Source organism: Eulemur rufifrons, chromosome 12, assembly GCF_041146395.1.
Source record: "Eulemur rufifrons isolate Redbay chromosome 12, OSU_ERuf_1, whole genome shotgun sequence".
NCBI lineage: Eukaryota > Metazoa > Chordata > Mammalia > Primates > Lemuridae > Eulemur > Eulemur rufifrons.
The window spans coordinates 4,260,440-4,286,914 of NC_090994.1; the positions used below are offsets into that span (position 1 = coordinate 4,260,440).

At 40.6% G+C, this 26,475-nt stretch overlaps 1 protein-coding gene across 1 annotated transcript in view; it reads left to right on the forward strand.

The window, feature by feature from the left end:
• Positions 1–26,475, forward strand: part of KIF13B (kinesin family member 13B) — a 143,456-nt gene that overhangs the window by 14,241 nt on the left and 102,740 nt on the right. The window contains exon 2 of the mRNA XM_069484785.1: positions 1,745–1,838. Coding sequence (XP_069340886.1) covers positions 1,745–1,838 — 94 coding nt within the window. The remainder of the gene's footprint in view (positions 1–1,744; positions 1,839–26,475) is intronic.

The following is a 26,475-nucleotide window of genomic DNA, read 5'->3' on the forward strand; positions in this document are numbered from 1 at the left end:
CTCTCTCAATGGTGTCCTTTTTTTTGTTTTGTTTTGAGACAGAGTCTTGCTCTGTTGCCTGGGCTAGAATGCCATGGTGTCAGCCTAGCTCACAGCAACCTCAAACTCTTGGGCTCAGGTGATCCTCCTGCCTCAGTCTCCTGAGTAGCTGGGACTGCAGGTATGCACCACCACACCTGGCTAATTTTTTCTATTTTTAGTAGAGCTGCTCTTGCTCAGGCTGGCCTCGAACTCCTGAGCTCAAGCGATCCTTCTGTCTCGGCCTCCCAGAGTGTTAGGATTACAGGCGTGAGCCACTGAGCCTGGCCTCAGTGGTGTCCCTTAAACACAAAAGTTTTTAATTTTGATGAGTTCCAGTTTATTTATTTTTTCTTTTGTGGCTTGTGCTTTAGGTATCTATTACCTAACCCAAGGTCATGTGGATTTATACTTATGTTTTCTTCTAAGAGTTTTATAGTTTTAGTTCTTACGTTTAGATCTTTGATCCATTTGGAGTTAGTTTTTCAACGTGGTGTGAGTTAGGGGTCCAACTTCCTTCTTTCAAAGGTGGATATCCAGGTGTCCCACCACCACTGGTTGAAAAGACTGTTCTTTCCCCATTGGATTGTCTTGGCACCTTGTGAAAATCAATTGACCATAGTGTGGCAGTTTATTTCTGGACTCTGAATTCTATTCTGCTGATCTGTGTATGTATCTTGTCCTTATATTAGTGACACATTGTCTTGATTACCGTAGCTTCGTAGTAAGCTTTGAAATAGGGAGTGTGAGTCTTTCTACTTTGTTTTTCTTTTTCAAGATTGTTTTGGCTATTCTGGATCTTTTGCATTTCTATGTGGATTTTAGGATCCACTTGTTGATTTTTGTAAAAAGGGCAGTTGGGATATTTGATAGGGATGGCCTTGAATCTTGTAGATCAATTTGGGGAGTATTGCCATCTGAACAGTATTGTCTTTCAATTCATGAACGTGAGATGTCTTCCCATTTATTTGTCTTTAATTTCTTTTTAAAATGAAAAAAATTGACATCATAGTTATACATGTTTTTGGGATACATGTGATATTTTGTGTATACAATGTGTAATGATCAAATCAGGGTAATTGGGATATCCATCAAAAGTCTTTAATTTCTTTCAAAAATGTTTTGGAATTTTCAGTGTATGAGTTTTGCATTTCTTTTTTATTCCTCGTATTATTTTTTGATGCTACTATAAATGAAATTGTTTTAATTTCATTTTTAGGTTTTTCATTGCTGGTATATAGAGACACAACTGATTTTTATATATTACTTTTGTATCCTGCAACCTTGCAGAACTTGTTTATTCTAATAGTTTTTTAGTGGATTCCTTAGGACTCCTTTTAGTGGATTCTGTATACAAGATCAAATCGTCTGCAAATAAAGATAATTTTCACTTCTTCCATTCCAATCTGGATACCTTTTATTTGTTTTTCTTGCCTAACTGCCCTGACTAGAATCCCTGGTACAATGTTGAATAGAAGTTGAGTAACAGACATCCTTGTCCTAGTCCCAGGGTTAGAAGGTAAGCCACTGAGTCCTTCCCCGTTAAGTGAGATGTTAGCTGAGGGTTTTTATAGATACCCTTTATCAGGTAGACGTTTCCTTCTAGCCCTAGTTTGTTGAGTGTTTTTATTATGAAAGAGTGTTGGATTTTTGTCCCATGCTTTTTCTGAAATAAATTGTTTTTAAAAAATGACTATTGCTCTTTTTTTTTTTTTTTAATCTGCAGAACTCGACTTGCATACCAAATGTGTGGTGGACGTCGATGCAAACAAGGTTATTCTTAATCCTGTAAATACTAATCTTTCCAAAGGAGATGCCCGGTAAGTTAAGAAACTATGTTACACTCAATGGATCTTTGAATCCCTGGAAGCAGCAGTGGCTGCTGAATTCAGATTAGTTGGACAGGTATGTCGAGTGCTCACTCTGCAGAGACGGACTGCTGTCTCCCGCAAGCCTGCACTCAAGTCTATAATATGGGATGACAAAGTGCCAGAATGAGTGTTGTAGGTAGTAATTGTATTAGAGGCTCAGAGAAGAGAGTGAGCATTAGGTTGTGCAGTAATTCTTCTTAAAGGAGATGGCGCAGGCTGGAGGATTAGGTAGGATGTAAACAGGAACAATGGGGTAGAAGGGAAGTCTTCTAGGCCTGCGGTCCCCAACCCCTGGGCCGCAGACTGGTATAGGTCTGTGGCCTGTTAGGAACCGGGCCGCACAGCAGGAAAATTTAAACCCGTCCCTGGTGCTAAAAAGGTTGGCACTGGCAGCTTTTACTTCTGTCAGTTCTAATCCTTTCTGTCGGAGCCCACGTCCTTTCTCCTGCACGGAGACATTCCTGCAGCCCTCGGTGACTCTCGCCTCTGCATACCTGTCAGCTATAATCTGTCTACTTACTATTATCGACTGTTTTGGGTTGTTAATTTCAGCTCCACAAGTAGATTTCAAAGTGTTTGAGGGAAGAGGATGAATACTTGCATTTCACTTCTCGATTTGCATGACAGTATGAACAAAAGAAAGGGGAAGAAAGGCAGTTTGGGAAAGAATGAGGTTGATGCGGGTTTTCTTAGTAAATGGAGGAAAATTTATAAGCGGGATCAGATTACAGAGACCTAGAAAGCAGACAAGGAAATCTGGTCTGTATTTTTCTCAGTAAGATAATGGCTGTGAAAATTTTTGAGTGTTATGACTGAGGAGGTGGATTAGGGAAAGCTGTTAATTGGCAATGTGGAGAATGGGTCAGAGTGGGCAGGGCTGACTTTTTATGCAGATGGGCTGTATCGGATGGTTTTGTGCTGACTCTGGAAGTGGAGAGGACAGGTGAGAGAGACGGTGCCTGGCATGATGCTTTGTGAAAATGGATGCTTCATAAATAACCATAGAGTCAGTGTTGTATCTGGCACCCCGCGAACCTTGAGTCGAATTGAGTTGAAAAGAGCACTGGACTCGGAGTGAGAAAATCTGAAATTAAATCTTCACTTATGGTATTGTAGCTAGTTATTTTTAACTTTTTTGAGCTTCATCTGTATAATGCCCGCCTTATCTGTCTCACAGAGGTTTCTTTCCGAAGATCGAATTAATTGGTGATTTAAAAAATGTGAAGTGTTCTGTAAATGTTCAGGTGTATTGTTGATGTAGATAGAAATACATACAGGAAAGTGTAGATGAGGCTATGATGAGGCCACTGTGCTCCAGCTTGGTGACAGAGTGAGACCTTGTCTCTTAAAAAACAAAAACAAAGGGACATGTATCAAATATGGAAAAGATTAACAATGAACTCTCCCTATTCCACAACACTCTACTTGGAACCTTCTAGTGACTAAGATATGTGTGTCTGCCAGAGCAGTCTTTGTCTTGCAAGTACTGAATACACACGGGTACATTTTATCTGTGTATCCTCTCCCGCAGAGCCACACTGCATGTACCACTAGCACAATTAAATATCTTTTTGGAATAGTCTTTCCTGAATCAAGTTAGTTTTGTGATTGGTTCTTGGACTTTTCCAGATCTTCATCAGCAACATATTTACAAATCATCTGTTAGGGCTACGAGATGAGTAACTCATCATCTGTTCCTAGTAGATGTTTATAAGTATAATTCTCAATGTGTAATTTTTTTATCTTAGCATTTTAGAGCACCCTATTTTGAGTCTCTTACATAACTAGTTAAAATAATACCATGATGTAGAACAGTCCCTTTTAAAATAACTAAATAAATCCTTATTTTTAATAACTAAATAAATCCTTATTCTATTCAGATTACATCTTTAAGATTTATTAAACTTTTATCCTGTAATAAAATGTTAATGCTATTACCTGTCACCATGGTAGCGCAAAATAGTTTCTAAGGCCATGTTTTGTCTTCATTTTGCTTCTTCCTCTACCCAGTAAACAGGCCTTTCCTGCTAACAGTGGCTAAAAAGTTAGATATACTTAAAATGTTGTTTTTAAAAGGTATTAAGATGTATTTTCTTATGGAAAGTGGTGGCCTCCACTTAACGAATCACTTATGTTATAAAATTTGATGTATGGGTGAGTTTGGACAATGGAAGGCATTTTCCCGTAGGAACCGTCGGCTGTTTCAAGCAAAAGTGGCGTGCTGTCCACAGACTAGCGTAATCCACAACTCGAACCGTTTCACTTTTTATACTTTGGTGTGCCACCGAATGCTGCTTAGGGCCAAATGGATGCCTTTGGTTTGTTCCCTTTTAAACAGCTTTATTGAGATATGCGTACCAGACAATTCACCCTTTTAAAGTGAACAGTGTAGTGGTTTTGGTTTTTATTTTATTTACTAAGTTGTGCAACCAGCACCATTATCTACTTTGTGTCATTTTCGTCACCTATTAGTCTGTTCTCTGTCTCCATGATTTAGGGTTTGCTTCTCTTGGACATTTCATATAAATGAAACATACACTATGTGGTCTTCTGCGATTGGCTTCTTTGACTTAGCATATTGTTTAGGTTTATCTTAGCACGTTTGAGCTTAGCATATCTTAGCATGTTTTTGAGGTTTATCCATGTTGTCGCATTATAAGTACTTCATTCCTCTTTCTTTTCTTTCTGTCTTTAGTTTCCTGAAGGGTCTTGCTCTATTGCCCAGGCTGGAGTGCAGTGGCATCATCATGCTCACTGCAGCCTCAAACTCTTGGGCTCAAGCCATCCTCCTGCCTCAGGCTCCTTAGTAGCTGGGACTACAGGTGCATGCCACCATTCCCAGCTAATTTTTCTATTTTTTGTGGAGATGGGGGTCTCACTATTTTGCTCAGGCCTTTTATGGCGGAATAATATTCCATTTTGTTTTTCTCCATTCATCAGTTGACGGACATTTGGATTGTTTCTACTTTTTTGGCTTTATGAACAATGCTGCTTGTGTGTGAGTCTTTGGGTGGACATGTGTTTTCGTTTCTCTTAGGTAGGTATCTAGGCACGTTTTGAGGAACTGCCAAACTTTTCAAAGCTGCGGCACCGTTTCACGTTCCCACCATCGATGTATGAAAGTTCCAGTTTCTTTGGCTTGTTTTTTAAAGAACTCTCATTTACTGTAAAGAAAATGGTGGTGACTCTGGCTAATGGCAGGGTGCATACCCTGCCTGAGGGCATTCAAATTACAGTGAAAAAGCAAAACAAAACATAGTGTTGTCCAAACAAAACACTCTGGGCCAGATTCAGCCCTTGGTGACTGCCTTGGCACCCCAGGTTCTGGTCAACCGGATTCTAGTGTACTTTTCTATTGAGCAGTACTTCCTTGTAAGGTTTTAAAAATTTTTAGCAAATCCTTAAAAAATGTAATATACAAAAAGTTCTTAAAAATATATCCTTTCTGTACCTATCCCTCAGTGTAAGGAGTCGTCACCAATACGGTTTAAGCGTTTGTGAACTGCCTCCCTGTGTTAACCCTTTCTCTCCCCACCACAGTTAATCACTTTCCTGAATTGGGTTTTCCGCCTTTCCCTGGTATTTGTTACACTTTTCGCTATTTATGTTTGCAAATTGTTTGCACAATATTACATGTACATGAATACTCTCTTCTAGTAAAAGGCCAGATGGGTGACTCAGAAAAGGTTGGCTGCTCTTATAAAATATAATGCATGATTTTTAGAGGCAGGAAAAGTGCTAAAAGAAGCCAGAAATAATATCACCAGCTTACCTTGGGGAGGAAAGCTCAAACTTGGTGTTTTGTCAGGTCCCCTTTTCCTTTTTTTCTCTTAAAAAACAAAAACAGAACAGAAGCCCCCACCCCTTTCTTGTTTGCAGTGAATTCCGAACAGCGTTCAGAGGTGCCGCTGCTCTAAACATCAGAATAAACCTAAAAGGAAAGAGCTCCTCTGTGCAAATTGCGCTCTTCAGTCCCTTGGTCACTTAGTCCATTTCCTTTTTTAGCTGTCTGTCTTCCGTGTCCCGGGTGTCGCATGTGTGTGTGCCACGCGTGTGTGTGTGCACTGACACAGTGTGAAATACAGCAACCTGGGGTTTCTCCTCTGATTTTCTTGCTTACCCTCTCCCACCAAGTGTAAGATTTTAAGACCAGAACTTTCTGAAATTGAAAGCATTTGGAGGTTTAGATGTCAAGATCTTCATTAGCCTGAGCACTGATTTCTCTGGTGTTCTGTGAGCAGGTGGGGGAGACTCTCCCACGAGGATGGAAGTAGCCGTAGATGGCACAGGTGGGCAGAGATTGTTCTTGTTTATAGTAGAGATACAGCGCTGCCCTCTCCTTCCTCCATGTGGTCGTGTTTAACCTAATGATCAGCAGACGGTGTGAAGGTTACAGCTGCCGGTCTAATGAGAACGTCCGAGATGTTGATCTCAGCAACCAGTTAGTAAGGGCATTAAAATTCTTTTTGTTGCCTCTGATTGTTTTGTTAGACATCGGTTTAGTGAAGCTCTTTAGGTAATTAATGAGTACCTAATACGAGCCCTTCTTTGGCGGTTGAGCATACTCTCATCCTGGTAGATGCACAGATTGGAGCTTCTTGAAATAGATGCAGAATTAAGTGAGGTCGACCCATGAACGCACACTTCTCTCACAAAAGACATCGAGTAAGGCTACTGCGGGAAGGGCCTTATGCCAGTAATTTCTTTGAAATATATAAAGTCATTTTCAGACTAATTCCTTGTTAGTGGAAGGCATCATTAGGTCATATTAGATAATGACCTTTTAGATTTCTCTATTGCTATATGGGTGCTGATTTAAATAAAGATTTTAATTGAAGGAAGTCATGCAAAATGTAATGGTGGTATGCACAATAGACCTGTTTGTTCTCTCTGCTGTGAAATGACTTGAGCGAGGCTAATATTTCTGCCCAAACAGAATCTGCTCCTCTAGAGAATAGTATGTGGTACGTTTTAATTTCATAATGAGGCTCTTCCTCAGGGAGCCTGTCCATCCTAATTATGTTATGGTTTGGTGGCGAGAGCATTCTGTGCACTCAGAAGTTGTATGTGATTCCTCAACCCCTCCCTTGAAAAAAAAATACTATGATCATTAAGTGTATACACCATTTACTACTTTTGAATATAGTTGTGAAAATGAATCAGGGAGACTCTTAAAATATGGGAAATGTGTGTGGTTGAATGCATGTCATTGCATAGTTAATAGAAGCAGATAGTCAAATTGCAGTAAATACAAATTTTGCAAAATTTTACCAGTGAAGTCTAGCAGGTTGCTAAAAGAAACCGTTTGGTTATTAGTAAACCTGTCTGAACAAAATTGTAATAGACTGCTACTACAGAATTTATGGTATTTTAGTTTTGTCATTGGATATATAAATATTGTTCATGCTTTTACTACTTTTATGGTACAGCAATAAGAAGGAACAAACTTTAATTTTTTTAATTTTAAATTTTATTTTATTATTATTTTTAGAAATGAGGTCTCACTGTGGTGCCCAGGCTGGAGTGCAGTGGCTGTTTGCAGGCATGATCATAGCACACTACAGCTCTGAACTCCTGGGCTCAGGCAATCCTCCTGCCTCAGCCTCCTGAGTAGCTGGGACTACAGATGTGTGCCACCATGCCTGGCTCTGTTTTTATTTTATTTTATTTTTTGAGACAGAGTCTCACTCTGTCGCCCAGGCCAGAATGCAGTGGCATGATCATAGCTCACTGTAACCTCGAACTCCTGGGCTCAAGTGATCCTTCCCCCTCAGCCTGCCACATAGCTAGGACTACAGGCGTGCACCAAACTGAGCTAATCTTTTTTTTATTTTGCGGGGTCGGGGTGGGGGGTCTCACTGTGTTGCCGTGTTGCCCAGGTTGGCTTTGAACTCCTGGCTGCAAGTGATCCTTCCACCTTGGCCTCCCAAAGTGCTGTGATTACAGGCGTGAGCCACTGTGTCTGGCCTTTTTTTTTTTTTTTCCTTTTAAATACAAGAAAAGAGAATCTCTCTTTACTTTCATGCTTGAAATACTACTTGGATACTAACGTTTGATATAATGAGCACTCAGGGTCATATGTGTATGGTTAGTTACTAGGTCTAGATTAAGTTATGGCTGATCGGAATCACATGCTTTGAATTTCCCTAGAATTCTGGATTCAGCATAAAATGATCAGATAGGGTATGAAGTACTAGGTAAGATACCTAACTGTGAAAAAAGGTTAGGCAGCTACCAAGTCCTACTCTTGAAGTTTTTTTTGTATATTTTGCTTTGCTTTTTGCTTAACAATACTTTTTTGGGGCTCGTTGTCTCCATCTCTGGGGTAGGAGTTGTTATTGATATAAATCAGATACTATGTAAGAATCTAGATTTCTGTTTTAAAGATGGGGAGGTAGCAGTCCTCCCTGAGGAAATGTGATGTGAGAAAACCATCCAGTCCCAGAAGTTAGTATATCACAAAATTCCCAGCAACTTGGGAATTATTCCTGATTCATTTGACATTCAAACATCAGCAGTGTGCCAAGTATCAGGCTAACAGGGTAATTTTTATTAATCCTTAGTTCCATGAAATTATGGTGTTAATTTTTTGCACAGTGTGTCTGTAAACATACTAGTAAAACAAAAGACAAGCAAAAAAAAAAAAAACCCTGGAAAATAGAGATATTAGATTATTCTCTTGTGGATTTTGTAAGGTTAGATTTTGCAGACTCAAATCTGAACTGATACTATTGTTTAATTTTGAGCATTGTACATTTTCTTGTGAGAAAGATATCTGTTGCAAATTAATAGTTTAGAGTTCTGGAGTCCTTAAAATTCTTCTGTAGAGTGCTTTTAAAACAGAGGTATCTTATAGAAATAAATTTCATTTTTTGCTTCACTTTTATCAAACCTAATTATATAAACTTACAATTAAATGAAAACTTATGTGGGATGGGTCGTGATTATTAAGAGTAATACATCTTTATGTTTTGACCTGTATATTAAATATGTCAATAGTCCTTTTATTCTGCTTTTAGGAAAACTGAAATAGAATTTACATAAAGATCAGTGACTATGTAAAAGTTGTATTTGCCATTTAATGTTTAAAAACTTTTGCTATGGAGAATTTTAAAGATATACCAGTGTAGGCAGAATAGTATGAGGCCCCTCCATGTGCCCGTCGCCCCCGAAAAGCATCAACCCGCGACCGATACTGTCCTATCTGCATCTTCACCCCCTTCCTCTTTCTCATGTCATTGTGAAGGACATCCCATTTTACTCAGAAATACTTTAATATATCTTTTATTATTTTTTAAACATAAGTACAATACCATTATTACACCTTAACTATTAACAATAGTTAAGTAATAAGCATCAAATTTTCAGTGTTGAAATGTCCAATTGTCTCAAAGCTTTTTCCCCAAAGTTTGTTTGGAATAGGATCAAAATGTGGTCTGCACATTGTGATTGGATGATGTGGTTTTTCATTTATTGGTTCCTCGGTTGTTGAAGAAGCTGGGTTGTTTGGTCTGTAGATGGATTAATGTGAATTTATTGCAGGGGATAGATAGTCCTTATTTAGTCAGATGCCAAACCATGTTGATTTTCCCTGTAAATATTTTCATCCCCGCATTCCTCTCCATTCTCTGTGGCATTACCCTAGTTAAGGACCTATTGCCTTGTTGAGATGACAACGAAACCTTCTGACTGGTTTCTGGAACCCACTGTCACCTCAGGCCTGTTCCTGCTTCCTGTAATCTGTCTTTTGAATTTAAAGCATTTATTATTTCCACTAATATAGAAGTGTCACTACCTAGTTGACATCTTTTATGTTTGTCTTGCATTGTTTTCTAATATGGTTATTGTTTCTCTTGTTTCTGTGTGTTTTGAAAATTCCCTTCCCTTTCAGACCGTGGCTACCGGAAAGCTTGGGCTTTGGAACGAGGTTCAGGTGCTGGAGGGGTGAGAGAGTGGGCAGCTGTGTGGGTTATAAAAGTCTCTGTGTCTACCAGGATATTAAAGGGGACAGAAAAGACAGAAACAAAGCATATATTGATTGATCCTGGAAAAAGCAAGAAACTGTTGACAAATCAGTGTTCTGCATACTGTCAACACGATGGAATTATTTCATTGTAAATTTGTCAACAATTTTACAATAATCTAACAAAAACTTCTAAAATATCCCCAAGTAAAAAGATAGCTGTGAATACTTTCAATGTCAATAGAATGTGGTTACCGTGAGGGGGGAAAGTATGACCAAACAAATTTTGTTTTTGTTTTTACTCAGAAGTGTAAATTCAAATTTCAGGATATCTGTTTTTGTGTAGCTGGAATCTTACAGATTCTTTGTAAAAGAAAAAAAAAATTTTTTTTTTTTTTTAATTCTTTAGAAGTAGATTTGTAATGTGTATGAAGTTTTGCTTCGAGTTGTTTTGCAAACTCGAATTTCTATAGCAATTTTATACGGTAATAAACATATATGTAAATTTTCATCAAAGCAAACTTATTTTTTGGAGATATAAACATCTATAAAATTATTGTGTTTTAAAAAATAAAATTTACCCTAGGAAATGAAAACCATCTTTGGGATCTGTGCATGGTAACTGCTCTTCTTACAGCTGCTCTTTATCGTCTACGAGACTTACACAGTCCTCTGCATAGAATGTTGGCCGACTTGGTGTTTTTTTTTTTTGTCATGTCTAAGCAACAAATAAGTCTCCTTGCTCAACTGTCTTCTCATCCAGTGTCAGCACAGCAGAAACCCTGTGTGTAAGCAGCACCTGTGCCTGCTCGGTTATCGTCCTGCTTAGTCACCGGTCAGAGCCACCCTTGCTGTCTGCTCTGTCCTTTGGAGGGTTGGGTGTGATACAATGTCGTGGGAGGAGCCAGACGTTTATACACAGTCGATACCGTCTCATGTCAGTCGTTGTAATTAAGTTATGTAAGTCATACGGGAAAGCCCTGTTGTGTGAAATCCCCTCTCTGAATCTTAGATTTGCTGCTACCCTTCATCCATGTACACCAGGAAGGATGCTTATAAGGAGGATACTGGGACAGAGACTGGTTCAAGATTAAGTCACGCCCTGGTGTGGAGCTAGGACCTTGTGCCTTGCCGTTTCCAGAAGCTTCGCTTGAGTTTTCAGACTCTGATTTCATCTTTCTCCCTGTATCAGGTGTCTCTCATGTGCCGCTCCAGATCCTCTTGGCCTTGCCTCTCCTCAGAGCCTTTGATCACTTTTCAACCCTGGCTGTTGCCAGCTCGGCCTGGATGCTGACCAGCTTCACGTGGACGTGATCCGACTCTTTTTCCTGCCTCGCCCCCCTTCCCTGGAATGCACGCCCACGAGCCTTGGGCTTTGCTTCCTGAGGGATCCAGGCCGAGACACCCCTTTCTGTGCCCTCGCCTGTGTGCTCTAGGTTCTCTTGGTCGTGTGTTGAGCTGGCTCTCGGCTGACCTGGCCTGCTGGGCCTGCCTGCTGCCATTGCCCTGCGGCACTTGGTACTGATCATAGAGACCTGAACTTAAAAGTTAGGAAGAGGGTAGGCCTGCTCTTCTTGGAGTGGGTTAATGTTTACATTTATCCACCCCATAAGCATTAGAAAGGCTCAAGAACTGAGGTATGCCAGTGGAGTTTAATAGTTATTATTGCTTCTGGGGATAGGAAACATCTAGAGTTGGTTGAAGACAAGCTTGACTCAGACTTGGATGTGAGTTCAGGGTGTGCTGTTTACCAGCTGTGTGAGTTTGCAAGTCTGTGTCACCTCCCTGAACTTCAGTTTCTTTTTCTGTAAAATGGACATAATAACACTAGAATATGGAACTTGCAAGATTGTTGTGGGCGTGAATGAATTATTTGTGTGAAGTGCCTGGCACATCGCACGTACTTGGTAGATGGTTCCTGCTGTTATGCTTTGATTTACTTATTCTGATCAACTCTCTGAAAACTTCTATTCATCAAAATCTGTTGTATTTTAAGTAATATTCTTTTCAGACAACACTGGCACATGCTGGGTACTCCGTGAATATTATTGGCTGGGTTAAACATGTAGTAAATGATAGTATCAGGTTTCTAATAACAAATGGTGCCCTTTTGCTTTAATTGACAATAATCATAGGCGTTTAACCTGTAGATCGAAGCGTAGTTTCTTGACCCTCTAAATAGCAACTACAAGATGTTTATTTCAGGAATCGTGAGTTTCCTCTGAAGAGCATCAATTTGCATAGTATTGCCCAGAGTTGGTTTCTATGTTCTGAGTAAAGAACTATTATTATCACAGTAAAAGGAACTCAACGGTCAAGGTCTTTGAACGCGTAGAAGGTGTCAGAGAGACAGCCGGTGCAGAGTTCTTGGAAATACAGGAAGTGAATAGAGACTTCAGTTTTTGTAAGACAGTATGGCGTGAACTAAATGTGAGGGGGGAGGGGAGGAAGAGACTTTAGTTTTTGGATCTTCTCATTGATAACAAATAGCATTTATTTTCAGGCATTATTATTGTTTATGTTGTGTTAGATCCTTTGCAAGGGTGCACGTTCTCATGAAATCCTTACGACAACAGATACAGGCACCATTATTATCTCAGTTTGCAGAAGGGGAAGGAACCGAAGGTATTACAGGGCTTCCCACGATCACGTGATTAGTAAGTGGCAGAGCTGGGATTTGAGCTCAGAGCTGCCTGAGCTCGTCTCTCCAAAAGCAGATGGGCTCATTGCTTCTTCCTGCTTTCTGAGATTTTACGGAAGAGTTTCTCCATCATCTTTAAACACTGGAAAAACATATTGGTTGATTCAGATTAAATCAAGTCTAAAGGCATTCAGCAGTCATTGATTGATATTTAATATATCCACCCTGGCAAGGTACCTGATAAGGGAAAGATAAATATGATATGCCTTTTTAAAAAAAGGAACTCACATTCTGGAGTTAGAGGAACCCATACACAGCTAAGTGTATAATATTCATTCATTAACTGTTGAATGTGTGTGTGTCAGGATAGTGTTGACCCTAAGGAAACAATGGTGAACAAAAGGGAATTTGGTTCCAGCCTTCATGGACCTTACTAGTCTAGTAGGAGTGTTATGAACTGATCTAAGATACTGTGGTCATTTATAATGAGATACTAGTAACCTCTTGTCATCAGATTTCGGTGAGAGTATACAGACCTTCTCTTGCCCAACCGTGATACTGGGAGGTGTGTTACAGTAAAACCCTGACTGAATTCTGCCGCATCTTTATTAGCAAGCAGCCACGACGTTAGTCATACAACCTGTTCCTGTAAGCTCAGTGAAGTCACAGTTCTCAGACAAGCACCTTCCTCAGCAGTTTCCCTTGAGACAAATGTAGCAGGATTCTTTTACCCTTCTGGTCAAAATCATGTAATGGAATCTGAATTCAGGCCTGGATAGAGCCCTAGCCAAGAACACTACTCCTAAGGGAACAGAATGCTAGATCTGTTAGTCATTTATTGACAGGGTCTTGCTCTGTCACCTAGGCTAGAATGCGGTGACCTAATTATAGGTCACTGCAGTCTTGGACTCTTAGATTCAAGCAGTCCTCCTGCCTGAGCCTCTTGAATAGCTGGGACTACAGGTACAGGCCACCACACCCAGCTAATAAAAAAATTTTTTTTTTTTTTAAAGATGGGGTCTTGCTATGTTGCTCAGACTGGTCTTGAACTCTTGGCCTCAAGCGATCCTCCCAGCTCAGCCTCCCAGAGTGCTGCGATTATAGGCATGAGCCTCCACACCCAGTTTGTTAGAGTCTTATACTTTGATGTCCCAAGAATGGAGGCACCTGTATCACATTTCTCATCAGTCTACAGTTTTAACACTACACATTTTACTAGTGAAAAATTATTTTTAACATTCCTTTTTCTGATTAACAAACCCTCTAGTGTTGATCAGAAAAAAAGATAGCTGAAGACATGTAAAAACTGTTTCTAGAGCAGAAATTCTTAACCTTTTTTTTTTTTTTTTTTTTGCCATGAACCCTTTTGGCAGTCAGATAATGCCTACGGACCCCTTCTCTGAATAATCTTTCAAAAGCATAAAATACATAGGATTACAAAGGAAACCAGATATATATAGAAATATCGTTATCAGAAGTATTTTAAAAGATGTGTGATATAATATATGCTTATTACTATGTTAACCAAGAAGGTCAAGTATTGGGAATAATTGCTTTAACTTGAATGTTGAATGTAAATAATCTAAAACAATTCACAGTTAGAATGTGATAGGAAAATAGCTGTGATTTTTATTGGTGACAAAGTCACAGGTACTGCTAGTACTGTAATCCAATAATACCTACATTAATAATTGAAGGAATTGCTAAATTTTGGTTATAAGTTACTGAGAAATAAAAATGTAACTTTTTTCCCCATCCATGTTCGTGGACCACCTCCCTCCCCGATTCATTCCATCCAGGTAAGGAATCCCTACTTTAGAGTGGGCATCCTTGATTAGAGTCTTTCGTATGCCACCTGATCAACCGTGCATTGTGGATTGGTGATTAGGGTATCAAATGTTAACTCGTTATCGCTAAGTGTGATTAAAACTGATGCCTGCGTTTATATCACTTTTTTGGGGTGTAATTTAGTAGGGATGATGGGACTTCTGTACAAATGAGTACAAACGTGAGGGCTTGTGAGGAGTTGCATAGGGGAGAGCTATGAAGTGCTATGGGATTATTCTAAAGTATTTTAAAGTAAAGCCTATTATAAGAGGATCTAGACAAACATACAATGATATATGCTATGGCTGCAAGAAAGAAGTAGGGAGAAAAAATGAAAGTTGTCATCATTCCTGTTTATTCTATTTTTAAGGTTGAAAAAGACATCACAGCAAAATGTATCTTGAGGGCCTTGTCTGTGGGTCAGGAATAAAGCTGTTTCAGGTGTGCAGGATAACATGACGGTGGAGGTGGGAGGCAGCAAGGCAGACCGGAGCCACACGAAAAGGGTGGGGAAGGGTTAGAGGCTTTTTCTGCACGTGAAGGACAGAGACCAATCCAGCCACGGTTACAGGCACTTTGCACACGTTAATGTATTTAATCCTCACAACAACCCTGTAAGTATTTGCGTTTTACAGATGGAGAAACAGGCATAGAGAGATTAAGTAACATCCAGAGTCAAAACTAGGTCTGTCTGGCTCCACGGGCCTCGGTACGAGATGAGGCAGATGCCGGTGTGGAGGGCAGATTAGCCACACACGTGACTGCAGATAAGAAATCAGGTCAGAGGCTGTGAAAATGATACTGGCAGAGATGGTAAAAGTGCCCTGAACGCTGAGCATTAAGAACAGGCGAAAAGAATTTTTCAGCCTGGAAATCTACACATTTATGTTTTCCAGCTAGACGGCATCCACAAAATAGGAACGAAAAGCCCAGTGTTTCTGAGTCGAGATTCTTACCAGTGGTTCTAAATCTCTGTGCCTGGCTGGATCAACTCTACCAGCGTCACTCCCCAACTGAAGAATGTTCATCTGGGGCGGGATTTTATTATCATCAACAGCTAACGTTTATACCAATCACCACACTAGTCCCCCGATTGGATAGGGATACCCCGGGACAGTTTTCAAATGTTCATTGGATGGTGACGAAGCTCACAGTCCTGAGCTCTCACTCTGTCACCCAGGCTAGAGTACAGTGGCATCATCACAGCTCACTGCAGCCCCCAACTCCTTAGGCTCATGTGATCCTCCTGCCTCAGCCTCCTGAGTAGCTGGGACTACAGGCGCGCACCACCACGCGTGGCTAATTTTTAAATTTTTGGCTGGTCTTGAACTCCTGGGCTCACATGATCCTCCCACCTTAGCTTCCAGAAGTGTTGGGATTGCAGGCATGGCCCACCATGCCTGACCCTATAGATGAAATTTTACAGGATTGGAGCTAAATGGAAGTTTTATAGCACACCTGATTCACTTGCATTGGCAGAGAGGCTGAGTCAGCTGGTTCCTGGTCCCAGGCTTTTTCTTGGCCGAGTTCAGGTTCAGTTCCCGACCTTGGAGCACAGGAGCCCATTCACTTGGTGGACGTTGCCCAGGAGCCTTGGGGGTGGTCTGGGAAGCCCGTGTACCCGCATACCCTGGGGGCGCGTTCATCCCCTTCTCAGGCCCGGGAGAGATGCCTCTTTGTCTGAAGCTCTCTGGGATTTCTGGTCAGAGTGGTTGTTTGTTTTTGTTCTTAACCTACCATAAAGCAGTGAGGAGTTTTAGGATAGTCAAGAGTAAATTTTAAAAATTTCATCCTCATGGTCTCTCAGATGTGTTCTCTGTGTTCCCATGTTTTACTTCCATGTTTATGTTTTCACTTTCGCATGGACAAACCGATGGTCCGACTTAAGCTGTGGTTTCTTAATAAATAGGTTCTGTTTAAGTTTAGTTGTGAGTCGTAGTTACCGAAGTGTAGATTTCCAGGCTGGAAAATAGAAGCAATTTTCATCTGTTCTTAATATTCATCCCTGGGGCTGACCATTAAGTGGAAGGCAGAGCCCTCTCAAATAGCCAAAGCCGAAACAAGCTGCCCTTTCAGGATGCTCCAGCTGTGTGCACAGATACATTTCAATACCGTTGCTTTCGGGTTTTTGATGTGCCTTATTCAATAAGGATTCATTAAGAAAGTTAAAACCCATTTTTATTAAATCACATCATGACACTCTCAGTTATAGTCAATCCTCATCTCATTTCAAGCTATAAAATATTCAATATTTTCTGCTTCCTATTAACAAAAATCATTTTATGCCAACTGGTATAGTGGGTTATACTCTCTTCTTTCATTAAATACGTAGGAAATGTCAAATCTTGGTGTTTAAGAAAACTGCTAGAGTTCTTTCTCATTCTTATTTTTAAAAATACAGTGTACCAGAGTTTGATTAGTGAACACATGTAAACCAGAGGAATGCCATGTCTTTATTGGACACCTTGTTTTATAAATAACTGCTAATTTTAGTAACATGTTTAGTAACATGTTAAACGTTACTATTTTAGATTAATTACTGAGAAACAGTAGGTTGATCTGTCTTGTTTTTTATCCATTTAAAGTTATTAGATGTATACAACTTCAATCCTTAACGACTTTTACTAATCAGTCTTACAAAATGTATTCCATAATGTATTTCTCCTTGAAATGGCTGTTAAAACCTTTATTGTAATTAAAAAATGAGGTCAAGTTATTTTATATACAGAAAATATTTGGCATAGCTGATTATTTTGATAATATAATCAAGATTTGATAACAAATGTAGATATAAAGATTTGATAATAAAGCCACTTTCTAGTTAGATTATATGGCAGATTTTTCCATAAATTAGCTAAATGTGCAGTTTCAACATTTTGAGGAAAATATATTTAAAGCATGTTGTAGATGAAATAATTTTGTCAAATTATATTATTTTGTAAAAGGTATAATGAAGTTAACAATATTTTATTAACTTTTCTGATTATAAGATGTTAAGCAAAGTGCCACTAAGTGAAAAAATAGCAGGTATAATTAACTTGGTAAGTTATGGTGAAGTCTTTGGCATACGTCCAAGAATTGGAGAAGAAGGGTGACTTTTATGACCTGGGTCACAACTCCTTTTGCAAGCCAGATAGTTTCCAATTCTTTGCTTTCAAGAGATCTCATTGATTTATTAACTGATCATTAAAAATTATATATAAAAATTTTTTTTTCCCTTGAGATGAGATCTCGCTGTGTTTGACCAGGCTGGCCTCAAACTCCTGTGCTCAAGTGATCCTCCTGCCTCAGCCTCTGGAGTAGCTGGGGCTACAGGTGTGCACCACTGTGCCTGGCTAAAATTAATATTTGATGTTACAGTCCTGTGTGATTTTTGGCCTGAACCGTGGCAGTAGTGCCAAGATTTGAGTGACTATAACAAAATCTCTTCCATTCCCGTCCCCTTGTCTATGTGAGCAGGGTTTTCAGTGCTTTACTTCTATTCAAAAGAAAATAGGAATAGAATCAGTGCTCACTGCTGTCTTGTTTTAGTAGTAAGTCATTGCTATCCCATAGAGTGATTTCATTAAAGGATACTTTTTCAATACAATTTTTACTTTTTATGGTTTTCATAATTTGTAACATATTCTTAACCATATGCTGATTGTAATCATAGCTCAACACAGAAGTAACCAGAACATGTACCAAATTTTTAATTTGTATACATATTTTTATAAAAAAATGATAGAGTGTTTATTAAAAGACTTTACATTAGGATAAAATTCTTTGGGGAAAGTAGAATGAAAATATGAGTTCATGGGCATAAAGTAAAGATAAAAAATTACTACTAAAGAAGAGTTTAATTTAAAATGTTGATAATATCAAAAATAAAATATTATAAAATACCCAAATACCAGTGGATATATTTAAAGGAATTTATTTAAAAATATGATATTTCAGAAATTGTCCTTTGCAACTATTCAAAGTTATTTTTCGAAAATTTTGTGCATCATCTTAGAAGTGTATGAAGGATTATAAGGCTTTTAGAAACTTGTTGTGGGGCACATGAGCAAATAAGCTTGAAGATTAGGTGATACACACGTACCTTGGTTAATTCATCTTGGACACATATTCATTGACTCCCTGAAGAAGATTTATCTTATATGTACTATCCTTTTTCACCTCTTCTCCTACTATTTGATTTTTGTATTAGTTTTAGTGAAGTTTTTATAGGACACAGTGAAACCTGTATTTCTTGTTAAATCGACTTTGAACATTACCTCTTTACTCCCTACCGAGACGGGGACGCCGACCTTCACCTTTTCCGTGCCTCTCGCAGCCTGCTTTTCTTCATTCCTAAATCGGCATTGCTGTGTGTTTGCATGTGTCTCTCCCCCTCGGTGCTAGACCCAAGAGTGTGTTAGTGCTCTGCCTCTGTGGCTTCCTTATCAAAACCAGCAGGCTATTTTATGGGGACTATTTTAGCATACAGTTTGTTTTTTTAAAATAAAAAATATATTATATTTACTTAGAAGCGTTCAGAATGTCAACAAAACAGCCGCCATCTCCCCCGCCCCGTTACAGGGTGGTGTTCGGTTAATAGGACGACAGTTACTTTGTATGAGCTGCTTCAGAGACAAGCAAAGATGAAAAAGTGGCCGTCTCCATGTGTCTGTCATTTGTACTGAGCACCGGCGAGACCCTGCCTTATACTCCCATCATTTATAAGAATCAAATCGGTGTTCTTGGGATATCCATCCCCTTAAATATTTGTCTTATGCTAGAAACATTCAAATTATTCTCTTCTAGCTATTTTGAAACGTTCAGTAGATTATTGTAAACTACAGTCATCCTCCTGCCTAACACTAGCTCTTATTTCTTCTGTCAAACCATATGTTTGTACCCGTTAATCCGCTTCTCTTTGTCCCCCTTTTCCTGCAGTTTTACTTGTATTTTTTGTTCTGTCTTTAATGTATTTTTAAATTTTTCTTCTCAGATTCTTAGCCACACCATTTCATGAATGTTCTCCAGAGATCTTTGTCCCGGAATCTCCTGCCCTCTGGTTGCTCCGCAGACCTGCTGCCATATAGCCGTTATCTGGGATGCAGTGAGGAATACTTTTCAATTAGTATTTTCTGGCTCTGTTCAATTTTTAGATCATGGTTTCTTGAGGAAAATGGTAGTTTAAGTTCTAATGTGTAACAATACAGCAAGGACAAGATATTGACAAAGATTATGCAAAGGGAAAAGCCTCTTCCAAATCCTGGAGATTTTTTCAGACAGGATGGTGGTCATGGTTAAGCTCATTCCTGGTCTGTGATTTCAGTAAACACTCCCTGAACGGCCGCAGCTGGGCAGGCACTGGGCTAAATTTAGGTGCCGAGGACACACAGCACAGGAGCTGGCGTGGATCCTCAGCAGGCTGAGGATCACTTGTAACAGTCGAGGCATGTTTTAAGGAAATGTGTTCGAGGTGTTCGGGAAACCTTATATTTTCATCCTTAATTGCTGTAATTCTCTTATCCCGTAAATTAATCATGGTGTGAATGTGCTTATAATGTCCCCAGACACATGGAGTATTTCACGTGGGAACCGGGTTAAGTTCACAGGACAACCAGTTGATACCATAGTATATAAGAGAGGGGGAGATGGTTTTAGGAAAAGCCACCAAACTCTAACATTGAATATTAGTGAGTGATCTATTAAGATGGCAAGTTTTAATGAACCACCTTGGGTAGTGTTTCCCGATAGCCCCCCACGCTAGGAAAAAGGCGCATCATTGCAAGTGAATTTCCAGTTGGTGGAATATGACTGGGGAAATTTTAAACTGGGCACCTTGGAGCCTTGTCTCTCCGACCAGCTCTTACGCTGGAGTTTTCTCCATACTCGTTCACCGGAGAGTAAAATAAGACATTTGCATCATCTTGTTACCATAGCCAAAAGATATACATCTTTTTTAAGAGATGGGGGCTCACTGTGTTGCCCAGGCTGTTCTCGATCTCCTGGGTTCAAGCGATCCTCTCGTGTCAGCCCCTGAGTAGCTGGGATCACAGGTGCGTGCCACCATGCCTAGGCTGTCTCTTAACTTAGAAAGAAATTCTTTCTCTCTGTTAGGATTTTAGGAAGCTCAAGCACAGCATCCCTTTTTTCCCCACCCAAATTCTGACCTGAGGTAGTCCTGGGGATCAGTAAGATAGAAAATAAACCCAAAATGAAAACACTGACGCCTCATGCTCATTATGTGCCAGGCAGTGTTCTCATCTTCTTAGCAATCAATGAAATAGACTCTCTCATTAGCTGCATTTTGCAGAGAAGGACACCGAAGCCTGGAGAGGTGAGGCTGGTTGCCCATGGTCAGCTAGTAAGCGGTGGGGCTGGGATTCGCAACCAGGCCGTTTGATTCCAAGCCCAATCTTCGCCATGTGTTTTCCTGTCTCTCATTTCCCCTTGGATCCTGATAAGGCTGCGGGAGAAAGTGGCTTCTGGTCTGTTGGCTGTGGGCTGGCGACACCTCACCCCTGATGATGGACTTTGCAGGCGCAGGAGAGCTGACGATTGCAGACCTGCCCCGTGGGGCGGGGGAGCAGAGCCTGTGTGCACCCAGTTCCTTCCCTTGAATGACACTGAACTGATAACTCACGCTTCCTGTCCTGGGAGGTGGACAGAGTGAGGCAGCTCGGGGACATCAGGAGTGTCACTTTAAGTTCTTCCGTGCGGAAACATGAGGCATGAGGAATAAATACTCTCTCCCTAACACTTTTGGTTCATTTAAGACAAAGTCTTTCTGGGGAGTGAATATAGGCTGGTGGACACAGGGCAAGAGATGGAGAGAGGGCGGGCTTGGCCCAGACGAGACTCACACGAAGAACCTGAAGCTCACGTGGCTTTAGCCTGTGCCACGGCCTACACTTGCCCACACAGGTTTGCCTAGTTTACAGCCCACTCTCTCGTGCTGCCTACTTTATTTGAAGGGAAAAAAACAACAAACAAAAAATTCAAATCAGATTATTTTAAACAAGCATCTTCTCTGGTTTTCTGAAACAAAGTTGTTTCTTCTCTCACATCATTTGCCAGAGAGAGGAGAGAGAGAGAAGGAGGCAAAATGTTGGAAGTAGAGCACAATTTTAGAATGAGAAGTCTAGGTTTGAATCCAGCTTTGTCATTGAACAGTTTATACTAAATATTTAACCTCTCTGTGAGATTCTTTCTTTATAAAATGGAGAGGATAAGACCTCCTTACAGGGTTGGTGTATTAGGGCTAAAGTATACCAGGTGTGTGACACGTGGCAGTAACAAAAGGTAGCCTCTGTTGCTATTATAGAAATTAAAAAACAGAGACTTAAATAATTTAACAACTTTAACACATTGACTGCCACAGTAGAAAAAAAAAATATTTTTCCCCTGGGATCACAGTGTTTTATTAAAACAAAACGATCCTTTCTAACTTGTTTTTTATTGTTTTCTGTGCGTGAGTTATATGCAATGCAGTCCATGTTTTTAGAATTAAATTGTCAATATTCATTGTAACAATAAGAACATCAACAAGTAAGATTTTCATGAACCAACTGCAGGGTTTTGCTTTATGAGGCCCTGGGGTCAAAACCAGCCTGAGTTAAATACAACTCACGTGGCAGTCAATGTGTTAAACAAGCACTGTTTTAGGCAAGTTTCCCTTTGTTGCTTCTGGGAAAAGGGTGATTAATATTATGGTGTTGTGTCTGTTTATCTGCACACACACCCATGTATGAGGGTGAGTGTACAAAGCTAATTTGCAAATATACCTCCTATATGCAATACTTGTTTCTTGTATGTTGCATGCAGTTGAGTTTTAAAATTATAATTCATATCCTCTTTACTTTTTTCCACCAAGATTCTAAATTTGCTCTTAAAAGCTTTCAATGCTTTTTTCTTTATTCTTCAAGCTAATGCATTCAAAGAGTTCTGTTGCTTTCTTCAGAACATTTTTAGCTAAGTTGAAGAGTACTGTAAACTCGGAAGGCATGCCGTTTTTTAGAGTTGGTTAGATGGTGGGACATGAAGTGATTAAAGGATTTGGTTTTTCTTTTTCCTTCTCTAAGACATTTCCCATGCCTCCCTCCCTACTCCAGGTGTTGCACAAAAATTTCCATGTTTTGCTGGCTTGTTACGTAGATTGGGAAAGTCTTTCCTACCTATATCCTCCCTCCCCACCCTCCTCCCCCACATACCGCTTACTCTACTTGGAGGCTGGGACACACTTCCTCCAGTTTGCCTGCTCAGCAGACAGGGCTTCGAGAGGAAGCGAAGGACTGAAGCACACACGCCACACTCACGCAGGGAGCTCAGAGCCACGGGACAAAATGTATCATCCCAGCATGGTCCTAGAAATAAAATGCAGTGTCGAGGATATCACGAGACCTACACAGTTTTGATTTGTCCCTTCTGCACAGTATTGCTTAGAGGTAAATCTAATTTCTGTCCTGGCTTGGATCCCCAATCTGTTGTAGTCATGCACCCCATCACGATGTTCTAGTCGACAGCGGACCCTCACCTATGACGTGGTCCCCTAAGATTCTAACACAGCCGAAAAATTCTTGTCGCCTAGTGACATCATAGCTGTCTTAAAGTCGCAACACATTACTCACGTGTTTGTAGTACTGCTGGTGTAAACAAACCTGTGTCGTCAGTAATATAAAAATATAGCACATACAATTATGTACAGTACATAATAATGATGATAAAGGACAATGTTACTGGTTTACGTATTTATTATACTTTTTATAGTTACTCTAGATTGTACCCCGTCTACTTATATACCTAAAAAGGTTAGCTGTACAACAGCCTCAGGCAGGTCCTTGGGGAGGTATCCGGAACAAGGCACCCTTATCATGGGAGATGACAGCTCCATGCATGTTGCTGCCCCTGGAGACCTTCCAGTGGGGCACGATGTGGAGGTGGAAGACAGCGATACTGATGATGCTGACCCAGTGCAGGCCTAGGCTAATGTGTGTGTTTGTGTCTTAGTTTTCAACAAAAAAGTCTAAAAAGTAGAAAACTAAACAGATTTTAAAAATAGAGAAAAGCTTATAGAATAAGGATATAAAGAAAGAAAATATTTTTGTACAGCTGTACAACATGTCCGTGTTTTAAACTAAGTGTTACAAAACAGTCCAAAAGTTAAAAGTTTATAAAGTAAAAAAGTTATGTAAGCTAAGGTTAATTTATTATTGGAGAAAGAAAACTTTTTAAAAATAAACTTAGCGTAGCCTAAGTAAGTGCACAGTGTTTATAAAGTCTACAGTTGTGGACAGTAAAGTCCTAGGTCTTCTAGTCCTGTAAGTCCCAGAGCAGCTTCCAGTCCTGTAAGCTTCGTGCCCTAGACAGGTAAGTGCCCTAGACAGGTGTACTATTTTAAAAATCTTTTATATTGTATTTTTACTGTACTTTTTCTATGTTCAGATATCCAAGTAGTTAGCGTTGTGTTATAATTATTCACAGTATTCTGTGCAGCAACATGCTGGACAGATTCGCAGCACAGGCACACCGGGCTGTGTAACCTAGGTGTGTGGTAGGCCATGCGCCTAGGTCTGTGTGAGCACACTCTGTGATGTTTATGTACAGCAAAGTCACCTCTGATGCATTTATCAGAGCCTGCATCCCTGTCCTTAAGCGAGTGACCCATGACTATGTAATTGTTGACCTTGAGCAAGTTACTTACTCTTTTGAGCCTCACTTCCCTCATTGATACGATAAGGATAACAGGATCTCTACTTCAGGTAGGGTTGTCACGAAGATGAAAGAGCATAGTAGATGGGATGCAGAACAGTGCTTGGGTCTGGGAAGAGCACAGGCATCTATTGACCCTGGATTGGAACTCAAGTCTGCCCGGCTCCCAGGCCACGCTGTTTCCATCGCACCCCGTGACATTGCGCAGCAGCGTGAGGTAGGTTATGTAGCTAGTAACCCCACCTGATGACTGAAGAAGCAGACAGGTTTGATGAGGTTAAGTGACCACCCAGGATCATGAAGCCTGTGTTCAGGGCAGAACATGCACTGAACGAGGGGCTGCTAACTCCTAGCGCAGAGTACTTTTCGTTATAGCATCATGTCCTGAAGAATATTTAATAGCTTGAATTATCTGATTACTTCTTGTCTCTTCAACTAGATTGGCAGCTTCTTGGGGACTCCCAACTGGTATGTCCATGGTGCCATCTGATTATAGACTCTTAAATAGTTAGAAACTTGGGCCTTAATGGAATAAAGATCACTTTAGCATAATGCCTCAGATGCGTATGTTACGTCATCTAGTATAAACATTAGTAATCAAATGTAATTTACTAAAATAAATTAATACATATTGAGCCAGGTCCTGAAAAGGGTGACCTGAATTTCAAGTAGGTGTTTTTGCCCATCGGGACCCTAAAACAAGTATTAAATGTGAAGTTTACAAATACATACTTACAAATCTATAACCGTGCAACCTAGCAGTTCTACTTTTAGGTATCCAAGGGAAATAACAACAAATGTGTACACAAAGACCATGAAGGAGCTCGAAAGTGGTTAAAGAGGTAAAAGGAATGGATAGATACAGGACAGAGAAATCAGCATGAATGATAAGGAAGTAGTCTGAATTTGGATAGGAGTTAGTTAATCCTCATAAGAGTCTAATGTGAATAGAAACTAAATTGTGAAAATCTTTCTGTTCTCCAAAGTGAAATGGACACACATCTTTAGAAGACTGCCAACATGGTTGGTCATTAGAGAAATGCAAGTTAAAACTGCAGCGAGAGACCCCTCTGTATCCGTTTGAACGTCTGTGATCAAAAGATAGACAATGCCGTGCTAAGTGCTGGCGAAGGTGTGCAGCACTCGTGAGGCTCACGCGGCTGTAGTGGTACCTTGTATTTGGTTCATGTTAGTGGCGTCCAGCATTTGAACTAGACTTTGGATCAGGCAGACACCAGTTTGAATCTTAGTTCCGCCACCACTGGCTGTGTTAATTTCTGTGTGCTCCTTAGCCCAGGTGTAAAATGAGGATAATACCTCTTAGGGTTACTATGTTATTAACAGATACATGAATGTAAAGAACTTAATATAATGTGTAGTGTTCGGTTGTTACTCTGTAAGAATAATTCTGTGTTAAGCTTGTATCTAAATGGTTCTGAGTGAGACCAGTCCAATTAAATAAGCAACTGTCCCACCTCTTGTCCGTGTGAACGAGACATTGGAAAGCTCCTGGTAATTTACTGTAGATTACCTTGATCGCGGCTTGTTTTTGAGCTTTGTTAGGTTGGGGCGAGAGTGGCCCCTGCTCTAGTGCTGGTTTCGCCCTGCTCGTCAGTCGTGGTCCCTGGGCTGTTTACCCGATGCCTGCTAGTGTTCGAGAAAATCTTTCCACCGCGGATGGATTAATTCAGGTTTCTCCAAGCCCCACGTGAGCTCTGGGAACCGTTCAGCATACACTTCTCCCGGGGTGGTTCTTCCCTGGTGATGTTTCCGCCTGCTTGGAGCCTCACCTCCTGCACGTGCAGTCTGCTCAGCCAATGACAGGCTCCTGGAGTTCTTCCCTTGCATTGCTTGCCTCTCCCTGGCCCACAGCTTCCCGCTGCCTCCGCTCATCCGGGCCCCAGTCTCTAGCAGCTCAATTCCGGCCACCAAGCTCTGGCTTGGGTTCCCTCTTCTGCACTGTGGTCTGTCTCTACGCAGAAAACACGGGCAGTTGTAGGCCCCCTCACTTTCGCTCGGGAATCACAACCCTACACTGCCTGTTATCTGTTGTCTGAACACGTTCGCTTGTATCTTTTGTCCAGTTTTCGCATGTGTGGCAGGAGAGCTAGAACCAGTTATTCTGTCATCGCCAGGGTTTCAGACTCATATTAGACCTTGTTGAATGTTGACGAGAAGCCTTTTCTGATGCCTGTGGGACGGGTGACATTGTGAATGGCCCCATCTGGGAGGGAGCAGGGAGCCCACCAAAGGCTCGAGGCAGAGTGATGCTGGACTGGCGTGTGGTTTAGGGGCGTGCTGGGAGCGCACAGCTGGGCGTGTGTGGTAGGCCAGAAGTGGGAGGAAGAAACAGGGCGGCCTGTGCCCCTGCCTGCCCCGCCCCCCTGCTTCCACTTGGTCACTGTCAAGTGCAAGTTCAGTTCAAGCGTCTTCTGACCGCCCTGTTCAAAATTTCCACCCACCTCCACTTC